Source organism: Cyprinodon variegatus, unplaced genomic scaffold, assembly GCF_000732505.1.
Source record: "Cyprinodon variegatus isolate N-32 unplaced genomic scaffold, C_variegatus-1.0 Scaffold115, whole genome shotgun sequence".
Lineage (NCBI taxonomy): Eukaryota > Metazoa > Chordata > Actinopteri > Cyprinodontiformes > Cyprinodontidae > Cyprinodon > Cyprinodon variegatus.
In genome coordinates, this window is record NW_015150568.1 from 876,166 (window position 1) to 897,887 (window position 21,722).

Consider the following 21,722-nt stretch of genomic DNA (forward strand, 5'->3'; position numbering starts at 1 on the left):
TTGAGTCGATGCAATCAACTGGTTTTCCTTAGATAGAAAACTTTTAATCAATTTGAGCGTATGATCTGGTGAACTGTAAAGTGCCTTGAGATGACATGTGTTGAGAATTGGTGCTATATAAATAAACTGAATTGAATTGAATTTCAATATCTAACCTGCCAATGCCGACAACCACAACTTACAAACCGTTACGGTCCATTTTGGTTTTTTTGTACCACCAATAAATTAAAATTTTTTAGAGGTGATTTTAGAATCATATGAATACATCCATCCATCCATCCATTTTCTGCCATGCTTATCCCAAGCGGGGTTGCGAGAGGTGCTGGTGCCTATCTCCAGATGTCTACGGGCGAGAGGCAGGGTACACCCTGGAAAGGTTGCCAGTCAATCGCATGGCAACACAGAAACACACAAGTCAAATGACCATTCACACACTCACACCTAAGGACAATGTAGAGAAACCTATATATGCTCTTGTGTTATCTTATCTCACAGTCTTCTGCTTATCCAAGACTGGGTCACGGGGGTAGCACTCAGCAAAGACTACAAGTCTTCGCTCTCTCAAGACACCTGAGGTGTTCCCAGATCATCAAAAAGACATTGTATCTCCACCGTAAGCTGGGTTGTCCCGTGGGCCTCCTACCGGTGGACCATCTCTGAGATACCTCCTGAGGGGGGCATTCAGGGGACATCAAAAAACATGTCCCTCTTCACCACATTTGACCATTGTCGATCTCCCTGCTTCATTCTCCTCTCACTCATGAGCAAAACCCAAGATACTTTAGGTCCTTTGCTTGAGACAGGACCAATCCTCTGTCATGAAGGGGGAAATGCACCTTCTTCCTGTTGGACCATGGCCTGGGACCATGAGGAGCTGATCCTAATCCCTGCGGCTTTACACTTGGCTGTGAAACACCCCTGTGCATGCTGTAGGTGTTAGTAGGAGGAAGACAGTCAGAGCCTAAAACCCTAAAACTATTTTTCAGGCTTACATGAAGTGGCAAAAGAAGCCCAATGGGACATACTAATGAGCCTCTGTGCACGACTCCACTATTTCCTGAACTTAAGGCAGCATCTTTCTTCCACGTCTTTCTCTATGAACTGTTTAATCCAGAAGTGCCTGACCTCAGCAACCATGACGACAATGGCCAGACACACCTGGATTATTCAGTCCATCCAGTAATGAATGACAGGAAATAAAGGAGCTGCTTTAAGTTCAGCAGGTAGTGGAGTTGTGCATAGAGCCCATTTGAGTTTCGGGTCGGTTCTTCTCCTTCATAAACAATGTGATGTCAAACTACTTCACAATTTAAGGTTCAGACAGGAACTCAATCTTAAAGTGTTTATCATTGTATCAAATGCTTATATTAGTTACATTTGCTTCACCATCAGGTTGACAAAGCAATGAGACAGCCTTTAGTGACAGTGGAAACAGCTACGTGTCATACGACTTAGCAAGCGGCCCAAGTTAAAATTGCCTCGGGTCTCTCATTCGCTGCTCTTAGGTGCTGTGTATTACAAACATTCTACTGTACTTGCAACACTTACTGGATTAGCACCTCCAGGTTAAAAACTGAAACTCTCATACCACCCACTCAACATAAAGCTGTTTCTGCTCTCATGTGCTTAACCATTCATACACTCACCCATGCACAAACATAGATGCTTCAAGTGTATGGAGGTCGTACTAACTGGAGAACTATATCAATATGGATTCAAAAAAGTTAGTCATGCAATTAAAAAAATTATTTTATACATACTTTTTGATGAGCAAAAATGCCTTGGCACATGTAGACAACTATTAATAACATGCTGCTTATCTCTGATGTTGCTGCTATTTTTTCCACATATCCATTACTGTATAAAATGTTCACAGCTGTATATTATTTATTCTCCAGAGGCACAGAATTTATATACTGTATAGTACAGTATTTAATTTGCTTGTTTTCTTCACTCTGTCACTAATTCTGTTATTTTTATACACTTTTTTAGGGTCCACATTTGTTTTGCTGCTGGTGTAACACCACAATTTCCCCATTGTGGGACAATAAAGGGATTTTCTATTCTATGTGCATTTGTGTAAGTTACGCCTAAAACACAATGTCAGGACATGTTTAACATTTTATGGAAAAAAAATTCTGTCAGTTATATTTCAGATTCACTCTTTTTTAATCTGAAATATATTTAACTTCTTAGGGATAGATAGACTCTCTGACGAGCCACGAGAAATTAATGAAGTTAGTGTAATGCGAGGGCAAACCCAAATATACAGACATATACCCAAATATACAGAAGTGAAAATATACAGACTGGTCAAACCTGTAATCAGTCTGTTTTCACTTTCTTTCACCAAAATGTCATTAAAATAAAGTTTGCTAACTCTTACATCATAAAATTCTTATGAATGTAGCATTGTATATTCTCATAGCATATAACTAATTTACTTGTTTAGAACTTAACTGCTCATGCAGTTTAATATTTTCACATTCAGCACTGAGATTTTTAGCCAATGTGGAGCAAAATGTGAATTACTGTTGTGTTCTTTTAAGACAGAAGAGCTAAAGATTTTTTTTTTCTTGTAGGAATTTGAAACAAGCTGTACAAGCCATGAGCACTTTTCTAACTGAAGAATCGTGAACTTTAACATTTAACATGCTAACTGAGTTTTGTAGAGTCTGAAATGTAGCTCATGGGTATTTTGCAATTTCTTTTCGTATTGCATGCTCTGACCTCGATGTGATCGTGCTGGGACATCCAGTCCAGGGGAAGAGTGGAATCTACCTTGAATGTTTTAGGCTTCTGAAAAATCTTTCTCACTTTAAAAAAATCCAAGGGCTCATCATAATCCTTCCCAGGCTGATTGCCAGCAGCATCTTCTCTTCAAGATCACTGTTGATGTATTTTAATGCTCTTCTGTTTAGTTCTATATTACACCAGTTCACAAGAAAAGACATCTATAAAAAATAAACGTCAGACTTCAGTCAAAGCTAGCCCCAGGTGCACACATACTGCTAAATGGTGTTTTTATAAAAATGAACACCCTGTTGAGTTGAAGTAATCTGTCTTTGCAACATTAGCTTTTAACTAAATATGTTCATTTCAACAAAAGAGGTTACTGTGAACCAAGTTTTCACACATTGCCTCTGTAAGTAGCATATAGTACTGGGGTAAAATTATGATTTATTTGGCTATGGATCCAAACAGGTCCATCTTTCTCCGGCATTCACCGCCCTTACACTCTGTCGCCTAGCAACCATAACAGCTATCAGACAAAACAGGCAAAGAATGGATGCCAAACTTCACACAACTGTCCATGGTACTAATTACATTTTCGAGGAGCTTCATCAGCAGCACAGTCATCACGTATATCATATTAATAGTCCCCCACACTGCAGAGATTCTGTCTAACATTTTAAAACACTAATCATACTCTGCAGGCATATGATTGCATTTCATCCAAAATTCTGAGAAACAATTGGCACTATTATCTGACAGCTTTAAGTGTCTTAAATCTAGAGACTTTCAAACAACTCTGTCCTTTTCACCACTCTTGGTTGCGTTCTTTAAAGTGCCCTAGCATACCTCTTAAAGTGAAGGAAGAGCTTTTGCAATGCTTTTTTGGTTTTAGCTACAGCTTTCATAGAAAGTTTACACACCCTCCCATTACAATTATAAATTCACACTAGTAATTCAAATTCAAACACAAAACTGAAAAAAATATAATAAATACCACAAGATATTATATATATATGTATGATAATATTGATTTTCAATTTTTGTTAAAGAAAATAATTCTAATAGACATCCCTTTCTGTACTTCTTTTTAAGCCTCTTTTTTGTGTTTCAGTTACACTGTAATTTTGTGTTTCTTTTTCATTGGTTTCTTTCCCATTTTGTTTCTTTGTAGTTGTTTTCTAGCCATGTTGTGTTGTCTGTGTTGCTCTCTGATGCCCCTTTGTGCCAGTCTCCTTTCCCCTAGCTTCTAGTTCCTTCTATCCACACCTGCTCCCCATCAGCTGATTAGCCCAGTCTTTGTTCTGTCTACCATATATACTCCTCCTGTGCAGTTCCTCAGTGCTGGTTTCTCCTCTTTACCTTACTCCTCATGTGTGTTTCTCCCTGGCCTCTCCTGGTTTTTGGTTTCCCTTGTATTGTTTTTTTTGGATTTATGCTTCTTTTGCAATTTGTTTCTAAATTAAATGTGCAAATTCATCTCTTGCCTCCTCATCCCTGCATTTGGGTCCTCCACCAAACCTTAACAGACAAACAGTTGTAGACAAATTAAAGTCCCTTGCTCAGAAGTCTGACTGAATATTTCCTTAATGTCACAGAAAACACCTGATTTTAGGGATTTCCTCAAACCGTTGCTCAGCTTTATTTATTAATATATTTACATATTTTATTTTATAATTATATATTTTTTTCAAATTAAATATGATTACATTGCTTTTGTCAGTTTAAATTTATTTTACTGGCAGCTGATTTTTTTCTGTCTTTAATGGAAGGGTATATACATTTTTTTTAAGCACAACTGTATATTGTTTTTTCCTCAAAAAGAAAGTACTTCCAGCTCAGTGCTTTCTGAGTACAGCAATGATTTATTCCTGGACAAATCCATACTTTGCTTTTTGTTTCCCTTTCTGTTCTCTCTCATCCCAGGTGGTTGTGGCAGACGTAGGCTCATACTAAGCCACATTCTGTTTGAGGTCCCTGTAGAAAAGGGAGTCACTTCTTTTAACTGTCACTAAATGCTTTCTATTGCTAAGGGATTACTAAAAAGCTGACAGCTTGAGCCCCCAAATTAATCTTATTTGATAGCTGAGGTTGACTTTTAATTTGAATTAAGAAGACTTTAGCAGCCAAAGGCAATGGCAGGAGCAATGGGGGAGCTGACAAGATTTACATCTTAGATGAAAAAGTATGTGTGGATGTTTTTTCAAAACTCTTGCCTGTATGGAAAAGCGATACAATCAAGGATAGTTTTTTGAACAATTGTTAAAGAAAACAATGTGTGATTAAAAACTAAATCTGTCCATCATGACTGACATGACCACCATGTTGACATATGGTGGTGGCGACAGGAGCATCGCCAGGAATTTTGGGCCCCATGTCAAACCAAACCAAACCAAATCAAATTTGGCCCCTCAGTCCCTGAGCAGCTGCTGTCAACACATCTCAAGAATCTAACTGATTCATCATAAGATTTACATAACAAAGTCTTGACACAGTTTTCCTTCCTATAGCTTAATACTAGTTATAAGACAATACTACTGGTCTCAAACTGTACATGTAGTATACAAATTACTATTTTATGCAAGAATAAAAACAGACATAAAAATTGTGCTGAAGCCATATTTTACAGTTTCTTATTATTGTCTGTTTTCTGTAAATAATCAAAAGTGACTATTTCTCCAATAACTTTTTGAAAAGATTAGGATATCTCTACAACTACTATAAATTATGTTAAATTTGTATAACTTTTTCATTTAGAAATTAATAAAAAAGTATTAAAATCATAATTTCGACGAGAAAACTGTGTTGAAACAAGATAGAAACGAAAATATTCTCTCAAATATGCTATTTAATAGTTGTTACTGGCCTTTTGCCCAGCCTGACTCATTAAGATCCTGGAACTGAGCCTTCTGGCCAGCAAATTCATTAATCAAGTAAAAACAAATAAAAACATCAAAATAGATTATTTTTATATCATCTTTAATTTTAATACAGGCCAAGTTAGTCTAATAATTGATAGAAACTGTTCAAATTTCAGTCTAGAGAGTAGGCTTTCATCATTAGGCAAGACAAATGTATTTTTATGACACAATTTAGTACAAGGGCAATTCAAAGTGCTTTAGAATAATTAAATGATACAAAAGAATATAGAAGAAAAATAAAAGAAGAATAAAAGCAAATGAATACGAAAGCATGATAAAAGCTGGAAGTAAAAAAAAAAAAAAAAAAAATAGTTGGACCAAAACCTTAAACTAATAACTCAGTTCACTGTTTAACTTTAACAGTCAAAGACAGCACTAAACAAATGGGTGTTTACCTTTGACTTAGAACAATTCAGGCTTTCTGCACTTTTGCAGTCTTCTAAAGGTTTGTTCCAGATAAATGGAGCTTAGAAGTTAAATGCTGCTTCTCCATGTTTGGTTATAGTTCTGGGTGCACATAGTGGGTTTGAACAGCGTTTTGGATCAGCTGCAGCTGTCTGACGGACTTTTTGGGCCAAGATACTGTTGCAGTGATCAATTCTACTAAAGATAAATGCATGAATGAGTTTTTCTATTTTCTGCTTGGGAAATTAGTCCTTTAATTCTGGAAATGTTTTTCTGCTGAAAAAAAGGTTTACATGGTAAGTGCCTTCATGTGCCTCTGAAATTTCAGGTCTAAGTCTATCATGACACCAAGATTATTTCATAAAGGCAATTATGGAAGAGAATAGTATGGAAATTTGTGTCGTATATGCTTTTCCTTTTTTGTTTTGGCAAAAAAATTGAAACGGATGAATAAATCCACACAAATTCCCTGTAATGATTATATTAAATTTCTGTAACAGAGAGGAGGAGTGCAATAAAGTTAGAGTAGTGTGTATGTGTTGTATAAAAAAATATTTTATTTATTATTATTTTGCTAATTATTTCTCTTCACTGAATAACTGTTGGTGAAAAAAGACAGTTTATCCCTTACACTGCAGTCGACTCACCTGTTTTGGAAAACTCCCGGTTACAAAGTGACTTACTTCTGTGTCTCTCTTTCGCTGATTTTATATTTTTTCTAGACAGCATGGTTATTACTGCCTTTCTTCCCTTCTGCCACATCTACTGAGTGGTGATAAACATGTCACCTGGTGTACTGAGGCGGGGGGAAAAAAGAAAACATTTCATGTACATACAGATGGGTGTTCAGTTATTATAGATATTTAAGTTTAGTCTGAGAATTAGGACATTTAACTTTACAAAAATAAATAAAACAAATATATAATATTCAGTTATTCCATTTGATATGTTTAGTGGATATATATTAATGAATGTTTTATTAATTTTAATCTATTTTCTTGAGCTCCTATCAGTCAGGGGCCTTTGGCATCTTCCTGGGTGGCAACATCATGCTGCTCTTTGGCATTTACCAGAAGATGAAAGATGGATCAATCATGGCTAAACACATATAACTAATATACTGTTTTAGATTTCTATTTGTAAATAAAAAAAAGAAAATAAAAATCCACTATAATATTCAGGATTTCTTATTAGGGCTATCACATAAAATTAAAATAACATGCTACTGTTCTGGCTAAGGAGGAACAACAAAAAGAGGGGGGATGATGCGATATTTAACGATAAAAAAAAATAGATTTAAAGAAATGTGTGTAGAAAAATGAATGTTTTGAGCTGCCTGGAGCACCGTCCATCACCAGTAGAAGCAAGTTCTGGAAGATAAGTTCTCTGGAACAGAGAGCTGAGTCTGGAGCAGAGTCTGCCTGGAACCAAGGCTGCATTTGGAACTAAGGCTCTCTGGACCAGGAACTGAGACTGGAACCGAATTTGCCACACCTCTGCATGCCACCCAGGAGAGGGAGGAAAGAACAAGTTTGTGCAAAACCAACAAATGGGCAGAAACGTCATGGTGTGAAGCAACTCAAGGGGTAAAAATATGTGTGCAGGGCCTGCAGTTGATCATACGCTGTTTATATTTCTAATACATATAACAGAACATGATTAATAATCAGTTTGACTTAATATATCTTTCTACTCTTGATAAATTGTTTTCCTCCGACAAGTTGAAAACTGAATGATGAAAATGATGCTACAGTGAAAACTCAGAGCCTTTGGACGATCATGGTTAATGTAATTAAATCTTTTAGGATTTTATGTACCCTATAATCATTAAAACACCATGTGCAGCTGAGCAGACGCTGCATTTGTGAGCCCATCATCCTCACAGCTGATGAAATACCATGGTTTACGCGGTACATAAAGCTGTCCTCATTTAAGCCACAGCCAGGTAGAAAATCTGATGTCAAAAATTATAGCACATGACAGGCAGCAATATAAGCAGCCTCAAATCGTGTCTGTGTTCACACAGCAAAATAAAAAGGGGTGAAAAAAAAGAAGAAGATATTTTTTACACAAGAACAAACTCCTCCGTATTCTTTTAGTGGTCTGTGCACAATCATTCCTGCGGCAAATTGAATTGTTTTCACATTTAACTGAAAACTGGATGATTTTAGAGAAAAATACAGAATAGATGTTGCAGGGACTCAAAATTCACATGCGCAGACCTTAAGGATTTGTATTTCTACTCCCAGTGTCACCAGTTTGTGTTAAAACAAAGTTCCCTTTTATGCAAGAACTATGTGAATGTAACCCGATTATGTAGGCCCCAATTTGTAAATGTAGTCGGTTTTCTGTTAAGAGAACCTGAACTACATAATGAACATGCTTGTGTGCTTTCTCTTGCCCTCTACCTCTTTGTTGTTCAATCAGCAGTTGTTTATCCACTTCTCTCAAGCTCCTCTGCCTCGCCCTGAATGATGGCAGGTGTTAGTAGCATCCTTCTCCTCGTGGCATTTAGCTTTGAGTGGCAGGATAATGAGACAGAGGCGTGAAGCATGGACAAAAATAGCTTCAGGCTGCACTTTTAAAAGATGAAAAACATGCAGGCTGTGTCTGTTTCACATGCATATTTTAGTTTAAAGCGCTTGGATCAAAGCCTGGTGGGTTGTTTAAGCACAAATGGTTATACGGATGAAGTGAGCTCGATGCTTGTGACGGCGCACACCAGACAAATCCAAGCAGCAAGGAACGGAGTCAACAGGGAAAACACTTAACATCCCTGGGGGTGAACAGAGAGATCGTTCATCATGTATGATGTCACAGCACTTGTTTTCAGAAGGGCTATGAATAATCAGCAGGGGGAGAGGATTTTCTTTTATGGTCTAACTATTTTTTATTTTTTTTATTAGGTTGTTCTATAGTACTTAACCTCTTGAAAAGCTGATAAACACAGATTTCTAAATGTACGTAAGGTGTTTCTCACTGAAAGCACAAGGATTTTGTAAAACCAGAAGTTTGCTTAAAATGCTAAAAATAACCGTGAATGAAATGAAATATTTTTATTTAAAAAAAAAATGGTTTAACTGGGTAGGTGAACAAATAGACTAATGAAATATGATGCCTAATCAGGCGTAAAAAGAATATTTACTAATCAGGATCCTTCTAGGCTGACCTCATGATGTGCAGTTAAAGTCATTTAAAGCTGCAACGTGACTTTGTCGTACATTTTAGCAGTTCCACAAGCTTAATTTTGTTCTTGAAATTTAAAAGCTCAAGCACGAGGATGAGGATGAAACTAAATAGTTCAGTAGAACAAGAGTAAAACAATTGCATAAAAATGGATTTCAGCTGTTTCCGCTGATGAGCCTTTCTAACAGCGAGACTCATGGGCTTCACAGGTCAGTCTTTCATCAAGGATAGTCGCCAGGTTTTTATAAAGGTTCACAATCTCAGCTGTTTTACCAGAGATGATCACAAATAAGGCAACAGTGCTTTACTTTTTCTTTTTTTGTTAGCATTAGCCATTTATTAAAAATTTAACTTTAAAAAGGAGAACTAAAATCTAACAGTGAAATCTGAACACTGGCTCGTGCTAACGATCCTGGCAGAATCATTAGCCGACTTTGAAATGTGACTCAGTGAATGCTGACTTCGAAATTCACTGGAACATAACATAAAAAAAAAGGGTCGAGAGAACACACCCCAGAGGGAACCCAGAAAAAAAAATAGAGAACATCACAGAGAACCAACTTAACTTTCGCCTGCTGAGACAGTTAAAAGAAAAATCCGTCTACCAGCATATAAGAACAAGGTCAATGCCATAAGATTAGTGCAGCTTCTCTGTTGAAATATGGTGCTGGATACAGTTAAAAGCTGATGAGAAATCAATAGGAAGTAATCTAACAAAAGTGCTGGAGCTCTATATGCATTTAAATCATGTAGAGTGCTCTCTTTAACTATCACTATAGTTTCTGGAAAAATTATGCCCTAACAAGAACATAGGTTAATCTCTTCTAAATCTATTCACATCTTTTTATTGTCCTAATATGTTGGACTTTGATCTTCCATTTTTTTCCCCCTAAATTTACTGATTTCTTACTGGTTTTTATTTTTAATGTTTATCTATTTACTTTGTTAAGGCATTGCCTTAGTTTAGCTCCCCGTTCAACCTACATCAGGGGTCTGCAACCTTTAAAATCCAAGGAGCTCAGCTAAGTAGCTAAGATTCATTTAGAGACGCATATATTGTAAAACATTTTACTAAACACAACTTTTTGGGGGTTAAATATCTGCTATAAAACATATTTTGCAATTTTTAACAAAGGATATTTTATTTGGATTTTAGAATAAGGTCAATCGTAAATCCTTTTTATGAAGATGAAGCAGGGATTTTCTTCTATATGTTATTGTTTGGTGTAAAAGAAAAAAACAACGTATAATTTTCAAGATAATGACAATGAAAATTGATTTTAAAAAACATATTTCTGTTACTTTTAATGTCATTTTCCCATTAAAAATAAATTTGATATTCTTTAAAAAGCCCACTAAAGCATCCTAAGGCTGCTATTTGTCATTATACTTCTTTAGCCGGTTCATTATATCATTTCAAGACACTATTAAGAGCCAATGTAGAGGGTCCAAAGAGACACTTGCGGCCCCAGAGCCACAGGTTGCAGACCCCAGACCTACATAATACACAATTCTGCCTGCTTCATGCCTGCCTTTGAGTCCTACGAAACCCTTATTATCACACCTATTTTTAATCAGAGGAAAATGTTTTATAAAGAAAGGTAACATTTTTGGCTACCATTAGCACTGCTCCACAGCTGTGATCATTTAATGCTTAACAGCCATTTTTACAGGACATGACACATTTTTTAGGTTTCTACATTTTAAACAAAAGACCATATGGGACCCAGATACTCAGCAATAACTTATATCTGATAACATATTCTTTTTTTTCCTCCACAGAATCTAATAAACATATAAAATTTGAGACAGTACATGATTGGTCAGTACTCCTCTTCTATCAGTCAGCAGGGTGTGAGATGGGTTGAGTATTCCAGCCAGCGAGTCTCCTCCCTCACTGCTTTTAAAGATAAGGGTGAAGCAACTGCAAATACGTTAAAAATAAAAGCAGCCTCAAGGTCCACAGCCTCGAGGAGCTATTTTCTTAAACAATGACTGACTCAAAATATTTGTAAGTACAAAACCCTTGGCTTGTAGTTTAATTTACTTTAATGAATGCAATGAATATGCAGGAATTTTAATGTTTCTCAGAGATAAGAATCTGACGGATGGTGCAGGTGGTGGTCTTGCAAAGAGCAAAAAGAAGCAAAAGAGAGAAAATGCTTGGAAACCAGAAGGACCAAAAGACCCGTTTGCCATGGTTAGTGTATTCATTGATATAAGTACAGCTTTTTACACTTAGTCAACTATTTCCCTTTTTAAGAAATAATTGGTTTGCTTATCTGCAATAAATGAAACAGTGTTTTATGGTCAAATAGTCATGTTTACCTGTTAAGCTTCTCTCATACTGACACATTTTGCAGCTAAACTGTATTTGCTTATTCGTGCTCTTGGCCAGCTCGACTCGCTGCCAGAGAAGAAACAGCAAGAGATCCAGAAAGCCCTTCATCTCTTCTCTCTGGGCTCCAGCCTGCCCAAGACCCTACAACAGGCCAAAAAACACACCTACCGCTTCTGGGACACGCAGCCTGTTCCCAAACTGGGTGAGCAGAGAGTTGTCCTCCCATGATTGTTATGTAGATAAGAACTTGTAATCAGATTAAGGATTAAATTATAGGAGTCTCTGTCTGACACCTGTTAAATTGGTTCAGTCAAAGACAGAAGGTCAGCTAAAAGAAGAAATTTAATTTATATTACACAGCATAAAGCAGAATAAGAGACATATTTTTCTTATTTTGGGTTTAAGATAAGCTGTCACTTTAATATAGTGGGGATGTAGTTTTGTATAATCGAGCACATGGGATCTTTAAATAGAGTACAACCTCAAAAAGTAATAATGGAATAGTTTTGAAAGGTATCAATATATTATTTTCATTTATAAAAAGTACATTTTATGAGATCTTTAAGACAAACCTATAATGAAGATTTTAATATTTTGTAGAGCATATTATGTATTTAATATTCTCCAATTCAACGAGTATCTGATTATTACATAACTAAATACATGCTTTGAATTACATTTTTTAGACTTCAGTATCATGTGTTTACTGAACAATACTGTGCTTCTGATTGCGTAACACTGGTTTGAAGGGTAAAGCAAAAAAAAAAAAAAACATGCCAAATCCCTGGAGTCAAATAATCAACACACTAATCTCAAAGTAAGCATCATCATATTCCACTTCCTTTACTGTTGTGCTGCGAATAGAGAACCTTACATATCTACATTTCTGCTCCACGTTGTTTGTGTTAGCACCGTAAACATGTATTCACTACGGGAATAGAAGCTCGGTTGTGTCATGATTAATGAACTTGCCATTCGTTTTGAAATAAAAAGAAAATGAGGTTTAACAGACAGAATCATTTATGATTTTTTTTTTTTTTATGGAAGTGTAGAAATAAAAGACAGACAGCTTCACATTGGATCTGAAGGAGTTCAATGCTTTAGAGATTTAGCAAGAGGTGTAATGAATAACTTAAATGGTGTTGTGACTAATTAGGCACCTAACTACTATGCCACACATTGAGAGGTGGCTTTGAGTGTCACAAAACTTCACAAAACTCGTGCTGTCTAGGAAATGATCGAAACTAGACATCTACCAAGGCCATAATACTCATTACCTTTAAAAACAGCTTCCTACCCCTGGAATCAGACATGAAAACGGGGAGGTTGTCTGCACAGAAGTCATTAGCAGACAGCAAATTAAGAAACAAAGATGCTTTCAGGTTTTGTAAGCCAGTGTTTCCCAATCAGGGGTGTGTTACCCTAGTGGTCCATAAGTGCATTGCAAGGGGTTCATGAAAATATTTCATATATTCGGTAGTAAAACAGAATACGGCTGGGATCTGTTTTTCTTTATGAGGACCCAATTCAAAAATTAAACAAGATTTTTTTCAACAAGTAAGTTTTTCTTATATTTTTTAGTTCACCTTCAGCTTTGACACACATCAGATCCAAGCAGAGGATGAGACCAGCTGATCAGCTGCTTTTCACACTGAGCTGTCAGAGCTCATTAGAGCAAGGTCAGGTGTCATGATGAAAACAAAGTAAAACTAGGAAAGTCAGACTGACTACAATTTTGTTCTGTGTTTTGTTCCGAATTCATCTAGTTTAAATAAGATTAAAGGGGGGAATACTCAGAGGAGCTCCAGTTTTATAAATACAGGTTTATGATATGACATATTTTGTATTTATTTAGATTATTTACTAACTTCGAGGAAACATATCTATGTTTTTTTTTTTTATTTGAGATGGAAAGCATAAAATTTAAGAATGAAATAAATAAAAAGATTAAGTAAAATAGACTTTTATAATCAGTTATTGTACATTCGATTTTTGGACAATCAGTACTTTTGACTGAGGGGTACTCATGGTACGAAAAAAGGCCCAAAGGGCAGCTAGTTGTAAAAGAAAAAAAAAGAGGCGGGATGGTGGAATTATTATTATTTTTTTGGAACCATACATTGCCCTATTAACTTAGTTTATTAACCTAAAGCAATATGCATGGTATGGTTGTTACATGTCAGGTTGGCCGGTCATTGACCTTGACCGATGCACCTTACAGTAGAACTGCAGTCAGTCCCTGGACTGGCATGGCTATCACTGCCCCTATATAGTTAGGAACAAAAGCAGATGACAAATTTATCACTGGGATCAGCTTCATAGTCATGGTAGGCCATTTGTTCGATTTTATTTATTTTGCTCTGGCTACTCGTAAGCCCACAGAACGCCGAATGTTGTAAGGGCAATATCATTGCTATTACTGTTAATATATAGTAAAGATTTTACACATTCAGTAATAAAATGTCACAGGGGATGGTATAGGGGGGTGGTAATTTAAGAAGGGGAATGAGTTTTAAGATTTTTTTTTTAAGAAGGGGGATGCTATCCCCCCTTCATCCCCCCTCAATTCAAGTACTGCCAAAGTTTTACTCAAGTCAAAAAAGGTTGGGAAACACCGGTGTAAACCACAGCCCACAGGGAGCTCACAGTTGGATAGGGTCCAGTACAGTTGAGAGGAGAGCCCTCCAAAAAGTTAACATTTCTGATCTTCAGTGTTGTGGCGTCATAAACTTCATATCTTCACTTGTATTTATCATCCATTATCGGCAGTAGAAACTTTATACTTTCTTGTCAATTTTCTGTTCTTTATCAGTTCATGTTAGGTATAAAATGTAAAATAACTTAATTTGTTATCTTTTTGCTTTTACTCAGGTGACGTTATTACATCACACGGCCCAATAGAGGAGAGGGGCACCTGTATCCAAAGTGAGCCTTACTTGCTTCCTCAGGGATTCTCATGGGATACTCTGGATTTGAGCAACACTTCTGTGGTAAATCAAGCTTTCTATTTATCCATGTCAGTCATTGCAAACCTGTAGAAAAAAAAAATTATCATGAAGAAAACGCTCAGTCTTTACTCTCTTATTTTGAGCATTTGTGTGTGGTTATCTCTGTCATGCAGGTCCAGGTGCATACATGCAGGTTTTTTAATCAAAAAATAGAATAGATTTGGGCGACGGTATTTTATTTTTTAATGAGGCTTTGGGGCTTTGGGAATGCCAAACAAAAGCTGACACTCAATGTCTTTCTTTCATAAAAATCATCCAAAGAAATAGTTGTTAAAGGGCCTTGCTAAGGTATTCACACACCTTGAGCTTTCTCACATTATGTCAAATTGCTCAAATATAATTGATTTTGTTGTAATAATGTGCACCAACTCAGAGAATAGGATCATTGTTAAGTGGAAGAATAAAATCACATGGTTCTCTTCTTTAAATCAATAAGAAATTTGGATAGGGGTTTATATTCCGTTAATTTGGAATCATCTTTTACTCCAATTAGAGGTCAGACTCAGTAAAATAGCTCAAATACATTCAGACTGTACTGAATGGACGATGTGAGTGAATAGTATTTTTTTCGGTTTTTCCATAAATTCTGGGTTGAACTTAAATCTAAGCCTTGACTATGCCATTTTAACACATGAATGAGCTTTTGCTGGAAAACATTTCATTGTAGTTGCGGCTAATGAAAGAGGAACCTGTACCTAGTCTCAGGTCTTCTGCAGGGTTTCTTCCAGGATTGTTCTGTCTTTAGCCCTAAACGCCTTTCAATCAACCCCTAAGAGCTTCCATTGTAAGGGGTATGCAAGTGATGAAAAACAGTAACTTGCCCTATAAAGGGTTAATAATAGATTAAAAAAATATCATGGACCCCCTATTTAAATGAGGACATTGCATGTGCTGGTGGTGATCATTGATTGTTTGAAAGAGAAGAATGGATTTAACATTGCTGAGTAGCTTCTGGCATCTGGATCACTGAACCAGTCAAGTTTATTGCTTCAGTTTCTGAAAACAGTGTCATTTAGACACAATCGCTCTAGCAGGTGGATACTGAAGTATCACCCACAGGCGTTAATAAAACATAGTTATGTTTAATTTGTGCTTTTCTTTGGTTACAGTTAAGAGAGCTGTGCCATCTGTTAAATGAGAACTACATGGAAGAAGACGACAACACAATCAGATCTGACTTCTCTCCAGAATATCTTCTGTGGTAAAATGATCTCTTTATTAAAATTAAATTTTCAAATATTGACACATTTAAGAACTATGTTAATAATCCAGAGGGCATATTTGCTTTAATGAACCCCATGCTAAAAAGTTTAACCGGTTTTACTTATTATTGTCTCAGCCGAAATAACTCAGCTTCTTTTTTTTTTTTCTCAAATAAACCAAACTGTTAATTCTAATCTATTCTGAATTTATCATATTTAAATCTTTGGCTCCGAAGTGTCAAACCATATAATACTTACTTTGAATGCAATATTTGCCATCAGTTTTGAAGGAGCAATAGCTAATTGTTGGTCACTAAGCATAAGGAAATATGCATTTCGTATAAATATAACAAAAAAGTGTACTACATATCACTGATTTCCTCCTAAGGACTTTACAGCCTCCAAACTGGCTGCTCCAATGGCACCTGGGCGTTAGAGTAGACTCTAACAAGAAGTTAGTGGGTTTCATTGCCGCTGTACCAGCTGATGTTAAGATTTATGAGATGTGAGTAGCTCATAAATTCTTGCTAAGATATGTGTGGTGTAAAATCTTATGACCAGCATTAGTGCATAAAGGTTCAAGCCAAGGGCCTGAAATCTGTTTTGCAGCAAGAAGCAGTTGGTGCAGGTCAAATTCCTGTGTGTCCACAAGAAACTGCGCCTCAAGCGAATGACACCGGTTCTCATTCGAGAACTTACCAGAAGGGTGAACCAGCAAGGTCTCTTTCAGGCTGTCTACGCAGCTGGAACAGTGCTGCCAACACCAATAAGCTCCTGCAGGTAGTAGCTGCTGCACATGACTGACTCACATAAAAAAGTGATGAGCTACTTATTTTTAGCAAGACACAAAACAATGATTTAAAAATCAATTTTTTTTATCTTACCTTTTGAAAGATGTTTTACAAATACAAACATCAAAAAATTTTTTTTGGGGGGGTGGGGGGAATCTTATGTTATGTCATTAAAAGTATTGTATAATTGCGAAAGAGAGGGAAGAGAAACACACTCCCATGGTGTTTGCTCACAAATAAATCTGGCAGCCATTTGAATTTCATTTAATTTATTAAGATAAACCTCAACATAATCATGCGCACGTGCTTTCAGTAGTTCCGTTTAAAAGATGTCCACTTGTTTATAATTCAAATTCAGCATAAATAGAGCTTTTGTAAAGATCCCAGATGTTCGTTAGAGAAAATCAATAAAGAAACAGCAACATTAAGGCAAAGTAACATTGTAGAAGGTACAGGGACATAAGTTTAGATAAGTTCAAAGTATGTATGACCAATGTCCCATGTTTTAAACATCTTGCAGAGCTCTTCTACTGTACACGTACATCAATCATCTGAAAGTGAAAAGATTACAACATAACTGCAATCCAAGAGATGGCCTTCCTCCTAAACTGACAGACAGCAAATAGGGAATTAATCAGGGATGCAGCCAAAGGGTCGGTGGTAATTCTGCAGGAGCTCCTTAGACTCAGAGCTCCAGTGAAAACTGACAGGACAACTTTGAACCGCTCAGTCCATAAATATGGATAAGCGGGAATAAAAAATAAAAAGAGTCATCTTAAAATTTGGCATGGATGAAGGATCATATGAGACAAAGTCTATGTTTAATGGTAAACTTAACACAGTAAGGTCTATCGTAGCAGCAAGTAAAACCCTATATGGGGAGAGAGTAACAATCACATTGTTTTAGTTTTTAAACAAACTTAAGGTGTTAGTGATTGACTTAAAGTCAAAACTTTTGCAAGGTCATATTTGTCATTTATAATAGACTCCTGTAGACCATACATTTGATTCTTTTTTTTTCCTCTAATGAAACATCTGTCTTTTTCATCCATGTTATGAAATAATGAATCCCTTTAGCCAATGGCATCGCCCTTTGAATCCTCGTAAGCTAATGGAGGTCAACTACCCCGGTCTGAAGCAGAGCATGAATCTACAGCGAGCCATTAGGTTGAACCACTTACCTGAGGTTAGTGTGTACTGCCATCTAAAGACAAAGCTACAGCACTGCTGCTGAAAGTGCAGAGATGTTAGACTGAAAAAGAAGTTATTGAATAACATATTGAATAAAACATTAAAGTTTTGCGTTTTTTTTTTTTTTTTTCAAGGTGACAAAGATTAAAGGTCTGCGTCCTATGACCAAAGAAGATTCCTCAGGGATCCACTTGTTACTGGAGAAAAACTTCAACAACTTCCACCTCAGCCCCCTTTTATCGCCGCAGGAAATAGAGCACTGGTTCTTACCAAAGGAGAATGTGAATGACACCTATGTGGTTGAGGTCTGACCTCCCTGTATCTCTACTTTAAATTCCTTTGAACTTAGAGAACACTTTTTGTGAAGAATTTATGCTGCTCTGCAGTGGGTAAAAAAATTGATTGACCTTCCTTTCCTTGCACACAGGCAGACGATGGTACTCTGACCGACATGGTGAGTTTCTATACCGTCTGCTCCAGGGTGTTAAACCATCCTATTCACACCAATCTCAAAGCAGCGTTTCTTTTTTACGCTGCCTGTAATGCAACAGGGATGGATGAACTCATGCAGGACATTCTGATCCGGGCTAAAAGTGTAAGTCAATTTGAAAGTAAACATCTCTGAATTAACAACCAGGCCCATTGTTGCAAAAAAATAACTATACACTTATTTTGTTCCCACAAACAGAAGGGCTTTGACATCTTCTGTGCCCTTGATGTGATGGATAACCTGAGTTTTTTGGAAAAACTAAAGTTCACCCTCAGTGACAAAAGTCTCCATTACTACCTATACAACTGGATGTGTCCACCCATGAGTCCCAACAAGGTACTCACTGTTCTGAAAAACAGCTCTTGCATAGAGGCTCTTTTTGTCTTTCAGTGTATGTTAAAGTTTTCTGAGCTGGGATCATCTTGGAACTTTTTTTAAATCTTTCACTAAACAATAATCTGCCATAGTTTTTATTTAATCTGAGCGATTTCATACTTAAACCATTGCACATGTTTTAAGTTCAGTAGTAATGTTTTTTTTTTCTTTTTAAGTTTTATGCCATAAACTAACATAAAAAGGTCATAATTGTGAAGTGGAAAGAAAAGCTTGCTGTCTTTTATTGTATCTTTATTACACATAGAAACCTGAAAAATGAAAATTTGTCATTCACAGCTTACAGAAGGTGCTGCCAAAGCATTTAATTTGGGCTTCTTTGTTTTTGGTTGCTCATTCTTGTGTAGATTTGGTTGCTGTGGGATCACTGTCCTTATGACAAATCTTTTTATTTTCTTTGGACAGTTACCCTCAAATGTGAGTCTAGGGACATTTGGTGAACCACTATGTTAGATTTGCTATGGGCTGTTTGTTGATATAGTACTTTGTTTCCTCCAAACATTTTTCTGTACTTTGACCAGACATCTCTACTTTACACTCATCTGTCCAAATGATATTTTGCAACAGTTTTGTGACTCATTTAATTGCTCGGTCACAATCTGAACCTTTTTAAAGGAAAAATAGACAAGCTTCTAAAACATCCAATTCTTGATCAGACTTCTTCTATCTGTGTTATTTTGAACATTGACATTCTAACTCAGAGCTGTAAAATCATACAAAACTGGGGTTCTTTGCAATATTTGTGAGCATTGCGCCACTGATTTTGGGCGAATTCGCTAAAGATACTCTCTAGGAAGCTAAGCAACTTTATCAAATATGTACCACATGTGTATAACATAATTTATTATAAATTGACAAACTTAACATATTTAGAAATTTGTCCTTCATGTTTTCCTGGACTGACCACCAACCATAATTGATTGTCTATCATTAATATTTACTTATCATGATAGTGAAAATTTTCCCCTTGAAATGGCGATAAAACAAACCTCTATATGTGCCAGTTTTCTATCTTGGAGTCATTCCAGTGTATTTTAGGTAAATTTTAATTGCAAAAACAAGAAGCTTCCATTTTTCTTCACTTTCCACTCTCTTTATTTGGTTTACCAGACCACCCTTTGAAGACATTGTGGCTGCAGCAATGGTAGCTTGCAGCCATCCATATTTCTAACTATCAGATTTTTCATTTTATTTTATTCTATTTTTTTTCAGGTTGGCCTGGTGTTACCCAACTAATCTGAAGCTTTAAAGATGGAAAGATCTGCATCACTGCTTGTGCTTTTAGCATTATTTACAGTGTTGAAAAATAGCAGAGAAATGGACCCATGAAAAGCTGCAGCCTTACTCCCAGCAAACGACAAAACGTAGTCAAAAATAATGTTTGGTACAATGTGTTCCTTGCTTGAATGACAGTCATGCATAGTGTTCAGAGTTCTCAGGGTATCCAAGTATAAACAGATCAGCAGCATGGATAGACCTTTTACATTGTTTGTGTGTATACATGTGTGTGCAGGTCAGCAGAAAATGCATAAACACTGCAGCGATGAGGTTACCGTGATCGATCCAAAACCTAATTTTATTTTGTCACAGACTTGCCGTGATTAATGTTTTGTGTGCCCTACTGAAGTTTTATAATGTCAAACATAAAAGCAATCTGAATAAATGCATCATTTCAACCAGACAGCATGTTAGGCCAAAGTAACATAAAATAAACTCCCTCATGCCCAAATGTCTGAATCATTCTTTTGTTTTATTTCTGCGGAAAAGTCAAACATTTTGTGTTAGAACTTTTAACAATAATTACAACAACAATAAAGTTTGTCACTGGGTAATTTTTTGGCTGTGTAAACTGACTTTAACCCTTTATAGGGCAAGTTACTGTTTTTCATCACCTGCATACCCCTTACAAATGGAGACCCCCACGTCCCTCAGTGAGATCTGGAAGCACAAGATCTATATCCAGCCATTCAGCAAAGATACTGCTACTTGGCTGTACATCTTATTTTGGCATTTGACCAATTAGATGAGCCCCTGAATGATATATTACCTACACTGGAAAAATGATCTAGAAACAAGTAAAAATTTCTTAAATTAAGTGAATTTACCCTTGAGTTGAATTGGTAAATGAGTATTTTTACTTTTGAAATAAGATAATTTAACAATATGCACTCGAAATAAGACAATCCAATTGTGTATACGTATTTTAAATCTAAACTGTCTTGTTCCATTTGAAAAAAATTTTCTTTTATCTCCTCAATATAAGAACGAATGCACTTATTTCAAAGAAAAAGGACTTATCTACAGTAGATTTTTCTTTCCAGTGTAGTGTAAATTAAGTAGAAAAAAAAAGGTAAAAAGCTATTTGAAAAGTGAAGTTAAAAAGTTAATAAACCTAGTTAACAACCATATTTAGGTTTATAAACTAAAAAAATGTAGGTGCCAGTATCAGCATTAATGCCTCTAAGGTTGTACAAAAAAAATGTTTGTTTTTTTTCACTCTCAGAGTGTTTTTCATGAATGTCTTATAGATGCACTTTTGTTATTTTATCTTAATATATTCGGGGAAGTTATAGTTATTACACTGACATTAATTTTCCCCATCAAAATATCATTTTTTTATGTTACAACGGTAATAAGTTCTTGTATTGTATTCCAGTAATAGTATTGGCTTGAAATTTGGATTTTCAAATTATTTCACTGAGTGCCCTATGAAGGGTTAAACAAAAAGCCGCACGTTATGGTTTATTGTTTGACTTTGAGCGGTAGGGTGCGCTATAATATAAAGTTTTTGGCAGGTCCTGCATCGGACATAAGAAGCGAATTGTAAGAAAAATAAATTATAGTTTGGATTTTTTATTGACTGACAGAAAAAAAAAGTGGCTCTAGAGGTGGAAAATGCATTCCTGTTGCAGAGAAGGCATTTTTGATTGATATAACATGTGGAAAAAATACTAAAATAAAGCCAGAAAGGTTTTAATTTGGAGGTAAGGAATGTACCCTTTATAACGCTTCGTAAAGGCTATACTTTTAATAAATTGGATTATACCGAAATAAGCAACGG

At 36.1% G+C, this 21,722-nt stretch overlaps 1 protein-coding gene across 1 annotated transcript; it reads left to right on the plus strand.

Annotated features, from left to right (window-relative positions):
• Nucleotides 1-11,164: 11,164 nt before the first annotated feature.
• Nucleotides 11,165-20,441, plus strand: LOC107085083 (glycylpeptide N-tetradecanoyltransferase 1-like). The gene is made up of 12 exons (XM_015375230.1): nucleotides 11,165-11,256; nucleotides 11,337-11,445; nucleotides 11,644-11,788; nucleotides 14,458-14,576; nucleotides 15,704-15,795; nucleotides 16,185-16,301; nucleotides 16,406-16,576; nucleotides 17,665-17,773; nucleotides 17,913-18,083; nucleotides 18,206-18,373; nucleotides 18,467-18,604; nucleotides 19,874-20,441. The coding sequence occupies exons 1-12, from the start codon at nucleotides 11,237-11,239 to the stop codon at nucleotides 19,895-19,897; spliced, it is 1,383 nt and encodes a 460-aa protein (XP_015230716.1). The 5' UTR covers nucleotides 11,165-11,236; the 3' UTR covers nucleotides 19,898-20,441.
• Nucleotides 20,442-21,722: the final 1,281 nt, after the last annotated feature.